Raw genomic sequence first — 15,955 nt, 5'->3', positions numbered from 1 at the left:
ACAAAAAATTTTAAACTTCGAAAAAAAAAAATTAATTAATTTAAAATTGCAAGTTGTTGGCGCGCTGTGTAGCGTTCAACTGTATGTGTGTGTGTGTGTGAGTATCTGTGTTACTGATATGCATTTAATTAAAACAATAACAGCAACAGTAAATATTGCATATATGACATGCCAAAGACAAACAACAATGACAAAACTAAACAAAAATAGTTTAATAAGAAAAATTGTATTTTAATTATTTATGTTTAATAAAAATAAATATAAAAAAAAATAAAATTATAAAAAACATTGCAACGAATTTATGACCAAAAAATCCGCAAGAGCCAGAAGAAAGCCTAAAAATAAACAACAACAACAACAACGCCACATTTAACAGATAAGATAAGCAAAGATCTAAGCAGAGATTGTGGCGTCTGCGCACATTGCGCTCACAGTTTACAACAGAACGCGTACAACAACAACAACGCATGTGTCTAGTCTAGCCCGCCATTCATGCAGGCAACCGCATTGAGCAACACCGCCGCATTAACCTCGCCATTGATGCACTGCGCACAGTAGTGCAAAACCGCGCAATCTGTGCACAATAGTGCAGCATTGAAGCATTGAAGCAGTGAAGCAGAGAAAGAGTGAAGAAGCTGTCAGTGTGCTGAAGAGTAGCTGCAGTAATAGTTGTAGTAGTACATCGTAAATATCATAAAATTATTGCCATTGCGATAATTTTCAATTCAATGAAATCTAGTTTCGAATGCTCAGAGACTTTTTTGCCCAACGTGCGCTGCTAAATTAAGATTCTTCGCCTGCATTAAGGAAAAGTAGTGCAAATTCCTTGCAGACTTGGCTTTTTTCAATCACATTTCGCATTCGCACATAGACGATCGCACATAGAATTGTGGGGAATTGTGAGGAATTCTACAATATCATTGTAATTGCTAATTTAGTTTTTGTTTCGATTGCTGCAAAATGAAAATGGAATACGAGAAAATATCTTCGTACTTTCAGAATTCAACAAAGGTGAGTAACATAAATAAATTACTCTTATAAGAAATATACACGACCTCATGGATGCACAAATGCACAGATGCACATAGTTATTCTCATATGTGTACACACTCATAATAATAAAATTAATTAATATTAAATAGGTTAATCAAAACAACTGCCATAATTATTCACAATTATTCCATACACATCCACATACATAGTATTTATTGCTTTTAATTATTTTTAAGTTTTAATTTCTATATAAATTATACAAAAAAAAAGTTTGTTTTTAAATGTTGCGCGTTTTAATCTCTTCACACCAAAACTAAGCCAGGCGCAGATAACCTTTTCTATTATCAAAAAAAAAATGTATTAAAAAAGTTCAAATAAATTTCACAAAAAATTTGATTAACTAAAATATTTTTTTTCATTTTATGTTATTCAATTATATTTAAGTATAATTATTTCTAAGTTTTACAAAAATATTGTTACACATTTTCAGGAAAAGAAAATATATATTTTACCAAACGCTATATTCTGAGAAGTTTAAAAATTTTCTTAGTATTTTTGCACATAAATATGAAAATTAAACATAAATATTGAGTTCCAAATAAAATATTTGACTTATTAAGTAGATTAGCATAGAAAATTAATTATATAGACTGAGTAGCATTGCTTCTTAAGCTTCATTCTACCTAAAATAGAAAAGTTATTACAAAAATTCTTCGAATAATCTATGATCCTCTACGGGTTGGTGACTACTACTGCATCCGAATAAACCATGTGCTATACGAGCTTAATGACGACATATTTATAGTTCAACGAATTAACAACCAGCGGTTTCGCTGACTTGGTCACGTCGCACAGTGTGCCAAAATAGAAATTAGCCGTTCAGAATTCAATATGTTCTGCACCAATAGAGATATTAACATGAAATTTTTCTGAAAATTTGGCCTTTCTTTTATATCGAATTTGAGCACAATCGGGCTACTTGAACTCCTCCAAATTTTTGATAAAAAATAGTCCATTTTTACATTTTCTTAGTTCTCTCAAAAACTATGATAGATAGGAAGTTGAATTTTGGTGCCCAAAATACCTACCTATAATACATATGCCCCAAGTTTTTCGAATTTTGATCGGCTAATTTCTGTTTTGACACACTGTGCATCGAGAGAATGGATTCTTTAGCGTATCAAGTTGAGGATGTATAACCGTACTTGATGAACTGGGAATACCCAGTAACGGGTTGTTAAGACTATTGAATAATAAATTGTCCAGCAGTAATTATCCAAATAGTGTTAGCAATATTAACAGGAAATCCTCATGATTAACAAACAAACATAAAATTGTCCTATTACTTCAGTTATTGCATTTCTCTAGAATAATTTAAATTTTTACCAATTGAAGAATTAAAAAAGATTATTCACTTAAGCCTCAAATAAATCCAATATATCAATATATTAAGTTGTTTATAAAATAATTTAATTTTTCCCAAACGGAGAACTTAAATGTATATTGTGCCCCCAACTTTATTTGGATCAATTTTTGTTCCAACAAAGATCAAACGTTTATAAGCATTATCTCATGCTAATATCAGACAATATAACAACAAAAAGAATAAAAATTAATTAATTAAAAAAAACACATATAAAAATTCCAACAACAATATAATATATATAAAAAGATATTTTAATGATTAGACATTAAGTTGCCCTGCTATAATTTTTCAAATTAGAGTCCTAATAACAACTGGTGATGTTATTCAGTTGATGGTGTTATCCCGAACTTTTTCTGGTCTTTCAATTAAAATTGATGGAACTCGAATTCAATCAAATCAAATTCTATTTTTTTTTAAACATGGACGACTTGGATTATTTTATGAACAATGTTCTGAAGTTTGTGGAGCTAATCTAATTCATCCATGCCTATTGTAATTGACTGATTCGCAACTAATTTCTTTATCAAATAATTTATGAACTAAATAGATGACTGATAGCTAGTCATCTAATGGTTCTTTTAAATCATTCAACAGTTAATTAGCAATTACTTCAAATCAGAAACTAATTTATAAATGAAACCATATTTTATTTTTATAAAAAGCATTTTTTTCTAAAAACAAAACCAGAGGTACGATTATAACTAACCAATTGAAAAGACTTTTTAGACACAAATAAACTAACAATATTTTATTTTTTATAAACTATAAAATATTAATTATATTATTATTAAATACTTTTTATATAATAATTATATATATTATAATATAATTTGTACCATAAATGTTTAAATTAATCATTATTACTGACCTAACATCAGACTTTAAAACTAACAGAACTTAAGCATACAATATTTATATAATAATATATAGACAGATTCAAGATACTTTAAATTAAAAATATTAATACAAAGGTTTTCTTCAGAAATTTAAAAGCATAAGGAGATATTTGTCTGTTTGACCCATTTTTAGTGCTATTACAGCTAACAGCACATTTCGGTACTAGTGCTTATGTTTATTTTTGGTACTACTTAGTGTAACTATAATTCTTGAATATTACATATATTGTAAGATTTTATTGCTTTAACCTAGCACTTTTATTTTTGAATCTTTTATTATAAATATAAAGTAATTTGAATATAGATTAATTTCGAGGAAGAGGTTTATTTCTCAATTTACATTAATATATATTACATAATATGCATTATCTTGAGATCCGGTCTTTCCACAAATGGTAGATTGTTTATGGTATTTTGGGAAAGTGTATGAAGTGTTTGCAAAAAGTTAAAATACTCTAACAGAAATAGTTGTTATTACACTGCAGTCTTAACGATCATGTCCGCAAAAAAAAATATATAATAGTCTAAGATATCCAAACAATAGATCTACTATATAATACATGTAGATTCTAATGTCATTTAAAATTTATTGCAATTTTATTTAACGTTCATGCAACCCACCGATTATAGTGGACAGGGTTTAAAACGATATAAAAGTATAAGAGAACAAATCAATAAAATCAGATGGAAATCAAAGTCGGATTTTTACTTCAAACATACATTTTCTTTCTGAGTATTGCCACAAGTTCTAACTTCGATCTACTGTAACCATAAGCAAATTCATTAAAATTACACATAATTGAGCACATTAAATGCAGCATATATCCCTGAAGATAAAAATAAATCTAATGAGAATTATAAATTTTTATTTATATAGTATTTGTAAAAAAGCAATTCTGGAGTGGTCAGTTCATGAAATAGTTAACTAACTTCAGTCCATTTTTAAACTTATCAGTTTCTTTTCACAATAAGTCTTCATGTGAAACGTTATTCGATTAAAAAAACGAATTTTTTTTTTTGTATAGACAGGCATGTAGACGTTTGGACGTACATTGCGTTCGGACGTACGATTTTTTGTCTTGCTAAGCAATACTATAATCTAATATATTGTTATGAGAATATGTGTTATAGTATTATATTGTATAAACGTCCTATACAGCAACATAATTATAAGCACTTAGTATCAATTTGTCATAACACATAGCTGAAGGCCTCAGTAGCCTGAGCTATATCTATACATGTTAGTATTAGTTTTATGAACTAAACTATCATAATTAATAAAAAACAAACAAAAATATATTGTTTATTTGCAAGAGATTAAATTTGAAATATATTTTGGACAGTATATTAACATTAAAAAAAATAACTAGCTCAAAACAAGTATTAGAAAAAAAATTAATTCTAATTCATTATTTCTTTCGACTCAAACGCAATTAAAAGATAAGAAAGTATTTAAAACTGCTTGAATGAAATAATTATCTCAATAGTTTAACACACATTTTCTTTAATCTTTTACAAAATCTATTCATAAATAAATAATTAATACAATAATAATAAAATTAATACATAATTCAAGTAAGTTTATATGGAGTAAGTTTAATTACATGCCAATTATATATTTTTAACATCTCCTAAGGTATTATTATAAATAACTACATACTTTCTGGTAATAGTAATAAATATTTTTAAAGTTGGATAATATAAACGGTATTTAATTTTAAATTCCGTAAGTAATGGGTGCAGTTTCTCAGCACTTTATAAATTATGTTTATCACTTTACGATATTGTTTAAAAGAAAAGTATCTATGCTTACACTCACTTTACTGAAACCCCATATTTGTAACGCGATTCTGTTTACAATGACTTTAAAGAATGATTAAAACTTGATCTCCTTGGGCATTCAATAATTTTACAATATCTCAATTAAAAAAATACTTCCTATCCAATTTATTAGTAAATTGAGTGACTAATTTTTTAGGGTAAAATTTTTAATAAAATGTTTAAAAATATTCTTATATCGATTTAAGTTTAGCTGCGGTTTTTATTTAAATTTTAATGTTTTTCACAAATATATGAAAAAAACATGAATCAGCAAAAGTGATAGAAACTGATCAAATCCGCATAGTTTTGAAGTAAAAACAAAAATATTGAATGAATTATTTTAAAGAATTAAATTGTTATCAGTTAAAATTTTAATTACAAATCATACCACCCCTGCTTGATATAATCAAGTTGTAAAGAACAAAGTTCAATTTTATTTAAAAATACTAATACGAGTATAAATAATTGATAATAAAAGTTATTAAATTTTTTTATTGATGCAAATTTACATTACAATAATATACAAATATATCAATAAAAACAATAGTAATATATAATCATATAGACAGTAATTCTTTAAAGTACAGATAAACTATTCTAATAAGTCCATTCATTCTTGTTTCGAAGTAATCGATCAGCTCGACTTTACTCGAATTCGAATATTTGGATCAAACACTTTAAATACTTGAAATGTTGGAGTTACTAAAAGAGCATATTTATATTTAATTTATTTTGATCTTATTTTATATAAATATGTATAGTAATAAATGCTGGAACACCATTTCATGTTCGAATATTTTCGAACAGTTCATTCCTGAGCCATATGCACCAGAACACTCGAACATAGATTATATTTTAACCTCTACTATTAATAAAATATGTATTAACCTTACCTTTATAATGTAAATCGGCTGACTATAAGCCAGTTTGGACCCTTTTTATATGTAGTGGTAATCAATATATAAATACATAACTAAGCTATAAATTATGTCGCATTGGTTATACAAGAGCACATATCGTCGGATATTGAACCGTTTTTAGTGGATTGGATTTCTTCACATTTTATTAAAAATGTTTGCATTTTAAATTCATATATGTTAAATGTTTACTACAAGTAAGAATGCTATCAGGACTGTCATCCACTCAATATTACAGATAATCTAAATGGGCACCAACAATTAGACCAAAATTTATTTGAAGCAATTTTTATAACGAAAAGAGAATCTGAAACCGTCTCTCCATACCATCTTTTAAACTGCAATATGGTATGGGGATGGCATATGATATGGGAATGAGAATAAAAAGCACACAGTTTAATTGACATTTGTATTTCTAAAAATATTTCCCTATGGTAGTATGTGTATTTCTAGAGACCACTCAGATTGAGATCCTTCTCCAATTTCTGCAGCTGGCTAACTAAGAATGGAAGACAATCATAATATGTGAAACATTTCAATCACGGTGCCTATTACAATACGCTCACGTTCTGCTAAGTTAATTACAGTTCTTTTAGGTTGATTTTTAGGTTCTTTTAGGTCTTAAAAGAATAATCCCACGGAAAAACAATTTTTTATGTATATTAATGAAAGTCAATAGAAGATAAACATGTACTTTCTTTTATACTTACACACTTTCTCTGTCACTGCCCAGGTTTTGCTAACTGAAGAAACAACTCTTTAGAAAGAGATTAATTTTCATCACACAATATAAAATTCCTCATTAAGAAAAGATTAATCCAGTTATCTGCCGATCAGCCACTGTGATTGATTGCAACCATCTATCATATGCCACACCATCATATGGTATGATTTACTATATGATTTACTATAATATCCTGATCCTAAAATAAAATCAGAATTATTACTGCTACTGGATTTTCCATTATGATGGGAAATGGATACGACAAAATAATATTACATGACGGTATCAGCAGATATATTCTCATTAAAATTCTTTGGAAAAACAAAATATAATGACTTAGGAGAAGTCAGAGAATAAGTACTACACTGATGACTAGACTGAAGTGTTTCATTGAGTGAGTAATTTTTACGATGCATAATATGTGTTTCACCTAAAAAATAGAAAAACTTGTCTTGTCTGATTAGAAGTATTTTAAATAATATTTTCGATTCTAAAGAAATTTATGCATTTCCTTTTAAAAATAGTCACAATATAATTTACAGGCATATGAGTTACATAGGCTCAAATCTATTATTAATTAAACCTACGTCTTCGATAATCTTGGGTCACATAAAGGTAGTTACTGAAGGGAAAAAAATATCTAATACTACTATATAAAAAGTTATTATTATGTCTGACTACAACGAGAATTTATAATTCTTTTAACTATATTTTTAGAATTAAATTCTTTTGAAGAAGTGATAATAATAAAACTTTGTTTTCCTCTAAGCTATACATTTCATATCATGTTTAACCTTGGCTTAGTAAACACTATTTCGTCGATTAAAAGCTCACTCCTCAAAACATAATTCTTTTCATTGTTTTTAAAATATCTTAAGTCTTCACTTAATTAGTTAAAGATTCTTATTTATGAAGATTCTGGTGATTTTTACTATGAAAAATTTTAATTTTATTATCATAATCCAGTTGGAGAGGTTCAATCTTTTTAAATGAAACTAAAAGTAAATTCAAAATTTATGTAATAAAAATTTCAAAAGAAACATGTGCTTTTGATTAGCATTTAAAGTGACGATAATTAACTTATTTGGTCAACAATAACTTGAATTTTATAACAATTAAGACATACATAGATTTATACACAAGTGTTTGAATAAATTAATTTTTGAACTTCGCGCTTAGTTTATATAAAATAAATTATAAAAACAAATTATTTCTTTAAAAAAAAAATGTTAGTAGGTGACCGTTGAGATATCTCAAAATAAATAAATTTTGGACACATAAAAATTTACCTAAGTGCTTATACAGATAAGTTGATATATATCTAAAAGCTTAAGTTAACAAATATATTATTTTTATGATTACCTTTTATTTAAAGTTAAGACAATTAATTATATGTTTATATTATTATTTTATTTCAAATATTAATATTTGAAATATTACTATTTCTTTATATATTTTCAACTAGAGATATATTTATATTTATTATATAAAAATAATAATAAAATATTTATTATTTTTATATTTATTTACATTAATTGGTGCAAGTAGCTGGCAAATTATATATAGAGTATGTTTCGCACCAAATATTCATCTCCGGAGTTGAACCCTTTGTCGAAAAATATTAACTTTTTTTTATAATAGTATTAGTAAGTTATAATATTTACTATTTTTAAACTAAATATATTATTTATATTGAATATATTTGCTTAGATATACTTGCTTAGATACATGATGTAAAGAGTCGTACATACGAAATTTTTGAAAATAAAAACTTCTAGTAGCGTTTTTTTAATGTTGACTTTTATTCTGTTGAAAATAAATATCCTGCCTATCGTTGGGTCGCTGGGTCACTATCGCTGGGTTAGAAAATTCTTTGTAGGGATATTAAAAGAAAATCTCAAAGATTCCCATTCTAGTCCCATTCTAATAATAATAATAATTACAACAATAATCTTTAAATTACTATTTATCAATATATTTAAATATAATATACTTATTTAATGTATTTAAATGTATTTACTAACTAAAATATATATTATATATTACATATTATATATTATATAGCCCTGAAATTATTTGCGAAAACTGACAGACTTACCAACACCGCGTTATCAAATTTCAGAATGGTTACAGGCTCCTCGGGGAGGTGTGCAGATCTGAGGTCAATTATTGCTTAGTCTGATGAAGTGATAAACAATAATCTAGTCAAGATGTAGAGAGGGGTTTTAAAGAAACCTCGAGTTAAAAGAGAGTATAAGTGCTTAAGTGCGCTAACTCAAAACATAATTCAACATATATATTATATATTACATATTATATATTTTTATACTTATATTCAATATATTTAATATACGTATTTATGTTCAATATATCTAATATATTTGAATTCATATTTAAATATATTTAATATATAAAATTAATATTTAATTCATTAATATATTCTTTATTCTATTATATTCTATTTTTTATTTATTGTTTTATAAACTTATTTAAACATCAATTTGCGGTTCAACAAAGTAATAAATAATGTTTATTTATTAATAATTAATAAATATAGTTATTCACTGATTCGTGTAAGTTTTCCACTTTACACTTATAATTTGTTAATCGTTTTCCTGAACTTCTGAGAAAGTACTAATCATTTCTGATCTACGTCTTGAACTCACACCTTAGAATACGTATACCTGTGTATATGTAAATATATATTTAAATATACATATATAAACTATTGATTTTTCATTTTGTGTATATTTTTTGTTCTTTTAAAATAATTTTATAATTTTACGTTAAATTCATTAATTCACCTAATTTCTTCTTCAGACTTTTATCTAAAAAATCTGTATTTTTTTCCACAACAATGCAGAAATGCATTGCTTTAATTTGTGGAAAAGCTATTTTTAATATGCGTACAGCTACTTTGAGTAAGCTAAATACCTTCTTTAAGTGATAGATACAATTAACAGAAGAGTAAGCTTCAGATTCAGATTCTAACAATTAGCAAATTCTGCGAAATGACATTTTCACTTCGCTTCTTAACTTCATTTAATTTTTTTTTTTCAACTTGTTTACTGGATCTTCTCAGTTGCGGAAAAGTGCATTTTTATTAAGTTTTGTCAGTAGACGCAGCAGATGCAGTAGACATGCAGTTTAACTACTGCACTACTGTCTGGCATGAGTCTTGCCGCTGAACGTACCTAAGCCGACACTTGGCCATAGACCTACTTTGGCTCCTGCTTTGGTCGTCGTTCTTTACCACTTTTTGATCGCGACTCGTTATATAGACTGCTTAATGGTATGATTTGTTGGTAGCTTGTTTTCCAATATAAAAAGCATTCATAAACTTGTATTTGCCATTTTTGATTGATTTTTTTCATAAGTAATACACATTTTTTTGATATTATTTAAAATATTTGATTTGATGTGATGAAATGGTGACACTTGATAAATCTGAACAATGTTTATATTTTGCAAAAAAATCTATTTTTCTTTGCCAAGTTCGAAGCAAGTGACTTGCAATGCGTACTAAACTCATTTCTCTTAAGTAGAAAAATCTAGGTGGAAATAGAAATGGTTTAAAAAGTGTTTAGAAGGGGAAAATATCTATGCTTAAATGGCAACAAATTGTCATTTATTATGACCATATTAAAATAGTACAATAATAATTAATTTGAAGCTTAAGTCCAGTTTGCTGATTGCAATATTTTGAATGAAAGTAGAAGATTTCTTGATACAAAAAGATTGACATGAATTTTTAAAAACTTCAATATGTAAGTGATTTCTTTTTCTCATAAATAATAGTTATTTTATCAGATACTACATTTGAGTAGTAGAACAGATGTGTACATTAGTATGTGATGTGTATTTGTATTTTTAATAGAAATAATTGATTATTACCAACATTCTCATATAAAGAGTACATTATGGTATATACTAGGTGAACTGATAATTAAACAGGTGGCAACGCCAGAACAAAATCAATTTTGGCAAGTTTTAAACAATAGCTATAATAGTTTGGACTTTATCAGATGTTTAGTTAGCTATTGATATAGTGTACCTTGGTGATTATTTATAAAATGAAGCAAATTAAATATGGTTCAGTAATAAAATTCCTTCATTTGTAAGGAATGAACAATGATGGAATCAAATTGTGCATGTGCATTTTTATCATTCATTAAAAAAGTTTTTATTAAAATCTCATTCGTATATAAAACTTAAACAACTTTTTCGAAAAATTATGATTTATCGATTTATTGTAATATGCCAATGCTAGTCTGAGCGAAGCTATAATTTATTACCATGATTTTATAAATACTCAATTAGATACATTCACTTACTTCTTAAACGTTTTAACTGCACTAAGTTTGTACGAGTATTTAATAAATCTCCTTTTCTTAAGAGTATCTTTTTTTATTGACTTGCTTAGCTACAATAAATGAATTGATATATCGTTTTTTATAAAATTAAACATTTTTCTAACTTCAATAAAATATCAATCAAAATTAAAATGGCTTACGAAAAAGGGTGCGGTGTACTTGGGTCTTGTCTTTATGACGAGGTTTATAATTTACATTTTTCATTACTTCAAAAAAAAAAAAATAAATTAAAAAAAACTGCAAAAAATATCTTTAACAAAGCAAGAAAGAAAAAAATATTTACTTTTTGTTTGCTGTTTAGTTTAATCAAGTTTGTTTTTGATGTTTATTTCGATTTTTTTTCATTAGTTTTTATTCGAGTAATTCAGAATAAATGCTGGCGCGTGAATGGAATAATAAACCAGATATGGTCAATTGTCAATCACAGCATAATCTACTCCTTTTTCCAGTAGTTATGCATATCAATGGACGCAATTGTACATTTCGCTGAGGGCAAGGCCTGCGGTTACCCAAACAAGTCGCTTTGCCGTTGTATTCAAAATAGTTATTAAGACAAAGTGAAGCAATTTATTATAGACATTATTAGCAAATGATAAATATTGTAAACCATGGACTTATGACTCGCTAGAATTTGCCTACAATCTTAGCGTGTAGTCGTGTAAAAGAGTAATTTTTCAAAATTAAAAGTTATATTATGCAATACCGAATCAAACGAAGTAGATGAAGAAATTTATTTGTTGTTATTAAGTTAAATTTATTTTTAATTAAGTTGATACCTTTATTATTATATAAAAAAATTCGAATTCATAGACTCATTTGTTAAGTGTAGCATATACTGCTCGGTTAGTCAATAAGTTATGATTCAGGATGCTTGTGGTGGACCTATATCGCATCCCTAGTGATTAATCAATTAATAAAAATCATTAAATACTTTTTAAAGCTTTCAAAAGTATAGACGAAAGCCTATTCGCATATTGCTCCTGTTACATTGTTAGAAAATGCAGCATTCATAGTGGATCCTACTTTCTAGAACCCACAGCTTGATTTAAAGTATTGGTCACTATACGTAGGAAAATAACTAAATTTCTTATTAAATTTTCATTTGGTAAATAATCTGGATAATCCCCCAAAATCATATCCTAGATTTTTACAATTTCTGGAATTGATGCAGTTTTTGATCATCCTTCACATGGATCATTTCAAGGACTTGTACAGCCACTTATAATCAAACTAGCAAACCATTATTTTAAAAGCTGCAAACTTTGCTATGAATAATTCTTATCCTAAAACCATTTCTTAGAAAGAATTCAACGATTTTCAATTTCTTTCATTATTCAACAAATGCTCTAAAACATCGACTTCAAAGAAATTGTAAACAAGGAACGAATTTACAATAAGAAATCAAATGATGACTATATTCTTATGAAAGATAAAATATTTAAATGCCGTCAAAGTTTAAATTTTATTACATCTAAAGAATAAATGTGAACTCTATATAGATGGCATCAGTCGGTAACTAGGTTTCACTAATTTTTGTTCCAATTGGTATTTCAGATCATATTTACATGCTACATATTTAGAGGTAATTATATGCATATGTTACAGCTATCTTTGCTGCTATCGAAAATGAATTTGAAAAAATGGGCTAAGTAATGAATTAGGACATAACGAAGTACCTATATGTTGGTTAGTGGCCGAAATGAACGTCGCTCAGATAGCGAGCTAGTGGTTGTCGACCACACTTTTTAATCTGTCAAGGATTCAACAGGCACCACCGTTATGAGCATCAACGATGTCCTGCTGGAGATCAAACGATGAATCGGCATTAGCAATAGGTACTACTATGGGTGCAGTAGAGTAAAATTCTCTCTTGAAAAGCAAAACTTACGCTCTACAGGGATCTTATCCTACCTGTGCTGTTGTATAGTAGAGAAACATGGATGTCATCACAAAATGATGAAGCAACAGTGGGCATTTTTAAGAGAAAAGTTCTTCGTAAGATCTTCGTAAAATTCACCGCATCCAAGTGAACCGCGAGCTGTACCAGTTTAATCACGATATTTTATGGTTTAGCAAATTAGCATCCAGAGGTTTTGATGGCTTAGTAATATCGTGATAATGCATGACGGTGCTTTAGCGAGAAAGGTATTTGAAGCAGTATTTGGAAAAAGAAGATGAAGAGGTAGACCGTGTCTGCGATGAAATGATCAAGTTAAGAGTGCACTAAACGAACTTGAAGTACGAGACTGGAAAAGGAAGGTGAGCACACAGCAAAGGCACTTGGACAGATATGTTGCGACAGTTCGAAACCCGGTAACGAATTGTTATGGCCAAGAAATTCAGTAAGATCATATTTATATCATTATGATCGAAAACTTAGAAAGGAGTTTGATTTCTTTTATCACATAAGGTGAATTTTATTTACCTTATTGTATTTTATAATAGTTAAAAGCGTAGTTAAACACTCCATACCATAAGCTTTAAACCAAAATACATACAATATACTTAATTGTGATTGATATACTTAATGCAGAAGTCTACATTGATTTATAGCAACTTAATATTAATTAATATTAATTAAACCAAAAACTGTTACATATTGACTAATGGCTATAAAGATTTTGAATAAGCTGTTGAGTCAATTAGTGTGATAATTATAATTTCTCATGTAATAAAAAGACTCTAAAAGCTTTGAGATCCGGGTTTTATGCAAGATACTGCACTACTTAAAGTTTATTTGCATAAACAAGTACATATCTTTAAGTTATACTACACAATAGTTAAGTACAGAATTAATTTAAAATTAAAACAAACATTGTAGATCAAAATAGATTTTATAGCTTAGCAGAATGAATATCATATTTAAAGCAAATGATAAGACTTTTAGTTAAAATCATGTTGCATTAATTACTTATGAATATTTAATAAAAGAATTAATTAATTAAAACATACTTAAGATTTACTTAATTGCTTTTCTTGCAGTTGTTACGAGTATTAACCGACAATATGAATTGAGAATTTTCTCATTATGCATATCAGATTCTATTTTTTTTTATTTGTTGCTTCTATGCGCTTTTATTGTAATTAAACAAGGTCGAAACACAATTCTAGTTACTTATAAAGTATCTGCAAGGCAATAGATAAAATTGTCAACATAAGTTCTAGCTTGCATAACTGCTACTTAACGGGTCACGATTTATGGGTTTTATTTAATAATATTAATTTTTTATTCTAGTAGGATTTGTAAATAAACAAAGCATATGAAATTAAGTAAAAAACTTGAATGGTAGCGTTTAACCCACGCAAATGCTACCACGACAATCTGCAATAGTTATCTGAACTCAGTGTATGCTTTATTGTAGCACTAATTAAGCAACATGCAGTGAACACGTTGTAACTTAAGTCATTGTTTCAATGCGATTACTGTAGATTACATAGAAACGTGTCAGGTTTTTGGTACTTAATGGAGACCAAACCAAAAACGAAGTAAAAAATTAATTGCATTTAAATACGTCAGTCATATTGTTGGCTTAAATAAACTTGTAGTAAAAAATGGTAAACACCTGTGGAGATATAGACGACACGTTGTAACCGAGTATCTAGTTTGACTCTGAGCATCTGAGACTCTGAGTCTTGCTATAATATAACTTAGATTTATAGATATTTAAAATGAAGTATATAGAAAATTGTTTTAACTAATAACAATGTTAAGATATGAAAGGCTCTAAATGAATTTGATTGCCAGTTCAATTATTTGCACATTTGTCATATTCAAGGCTGACAAGTTGCAAGCAGCATAACATGACTGCTGCATTTATTTTATTTAATATGTATTTTTCTATTTTTAATTTCAATTTATTATTAATTTTTATTTGCATAAATCAATATTTCTATTTTTCAATATTGGAAAAACTAAAAGTCTCAACAATATGTCAATAAACTAATTGAAGTACACTTTTCACACGAAAGTTACAGGACAATCTGCTTTTGTTAAAATTTAATTTGTTAAATTAAATAATTTAAAACAAAGCGTTATTAACGTTATATATTAAAAATAAAAAAAAAAAATAATAAAAATATTTAAGTTGCACTCTTTCTCCTCAAAAAATAACGCAAAACTCAAGGTTAAATTCTGAAGCGTTTCTTTGTCTGCTAAAAATACTGCTAAGTAATTATATCTCGTATCTTGTAGCTGTTGTTTAATTGTAGCATGGGTTGGGCCAGTTGGCACTTTTTTATAAATTATTTGTTAATTTATACATTTGTGCCTTAATTTATTTATTTGTATCAATATTTTTTACACAATGAAATCCACAGTCACAGTTCGAGCCGCACTAATAGTTACAGCCCGAAGCATAAAACTGCGATATAAGTACGAAACATTTTATTTAACTAAAACTCAAAATAAAAAAGTATATACCATATTCATAAAAGTTTTTATCTGACATAATATTTTTATCTGATTAATTTTTTGTTAGTGTTTTTCGTTCTGTGCCTGTTACCAAACGTCTTTTTTTGTGCATTGAATAGTATAAACTGGATTTTGTAATCGAATTAAATTGTTCTAATGTATCTCATGCTGTTTGAAACATATTTTTCACTTTTTAACTGGTTTCGCAATATATTTCTTTTTTTTTAATTTTTTTATTTTTTTAAATTTATTAAAATTTTTAATATGTTTAATTTATATTTTGTTTGAGTTTTTGACTTTTGTATAATATTTTTTATCTGCTGATATATTTTTTATATTTTCATGAATTTTTTGTTTTTGGTTCTGTCAAATTAGTTACGCTTCTTATTGTGGT

The 15,955-nt window shown here is 27.2% G+C and overlaps 1 protein-coding gene across 1 annotated transcript in view; it reads left to right on the top strand.

Moving 5' to 3' along the window:
• Positions 1-221: 221 nt before the first annotated feature.
• LOC119680203 (DNA-binding protein D-ETS-4) overlaps positions 222-15,955 on the top strand; it is a 47,986-nt gene continuing 32,252 nt past the window's right edge. Inside the window, exon 1 of the mRNA XM_038092901.1 lies at positions 222-1,011. Coding sequence (XP_037948829.1) covers positions 961-1,011 — 51 coding nt within the window. The 5' untranslated portion in view covers positions 222-960. The remainder of the gene's footprint in view (positions 1,012-15,955) is intronic.

Source organism: Teleopsis dalmanni, chromosome 2 (assembly GCF_002237135.1).
Source record: "Teleopsis dalmanni isolate 2A chromosome 2, ASM223713v2, whole genome shotgun sequence".
Taxonomy (NCBI): domain Eukaryota; kingdom Metazoa; phylum Arthropoda; class Insecta; order Diptera; family Diopsidae; genus Teleopsis; species Teleopsis dalmanni.
The sequence above is the reverse complement of the archived record's forward strand: the minus strand, read 5'-3'. Positions and strand labels throughout refer to the sequence as shown.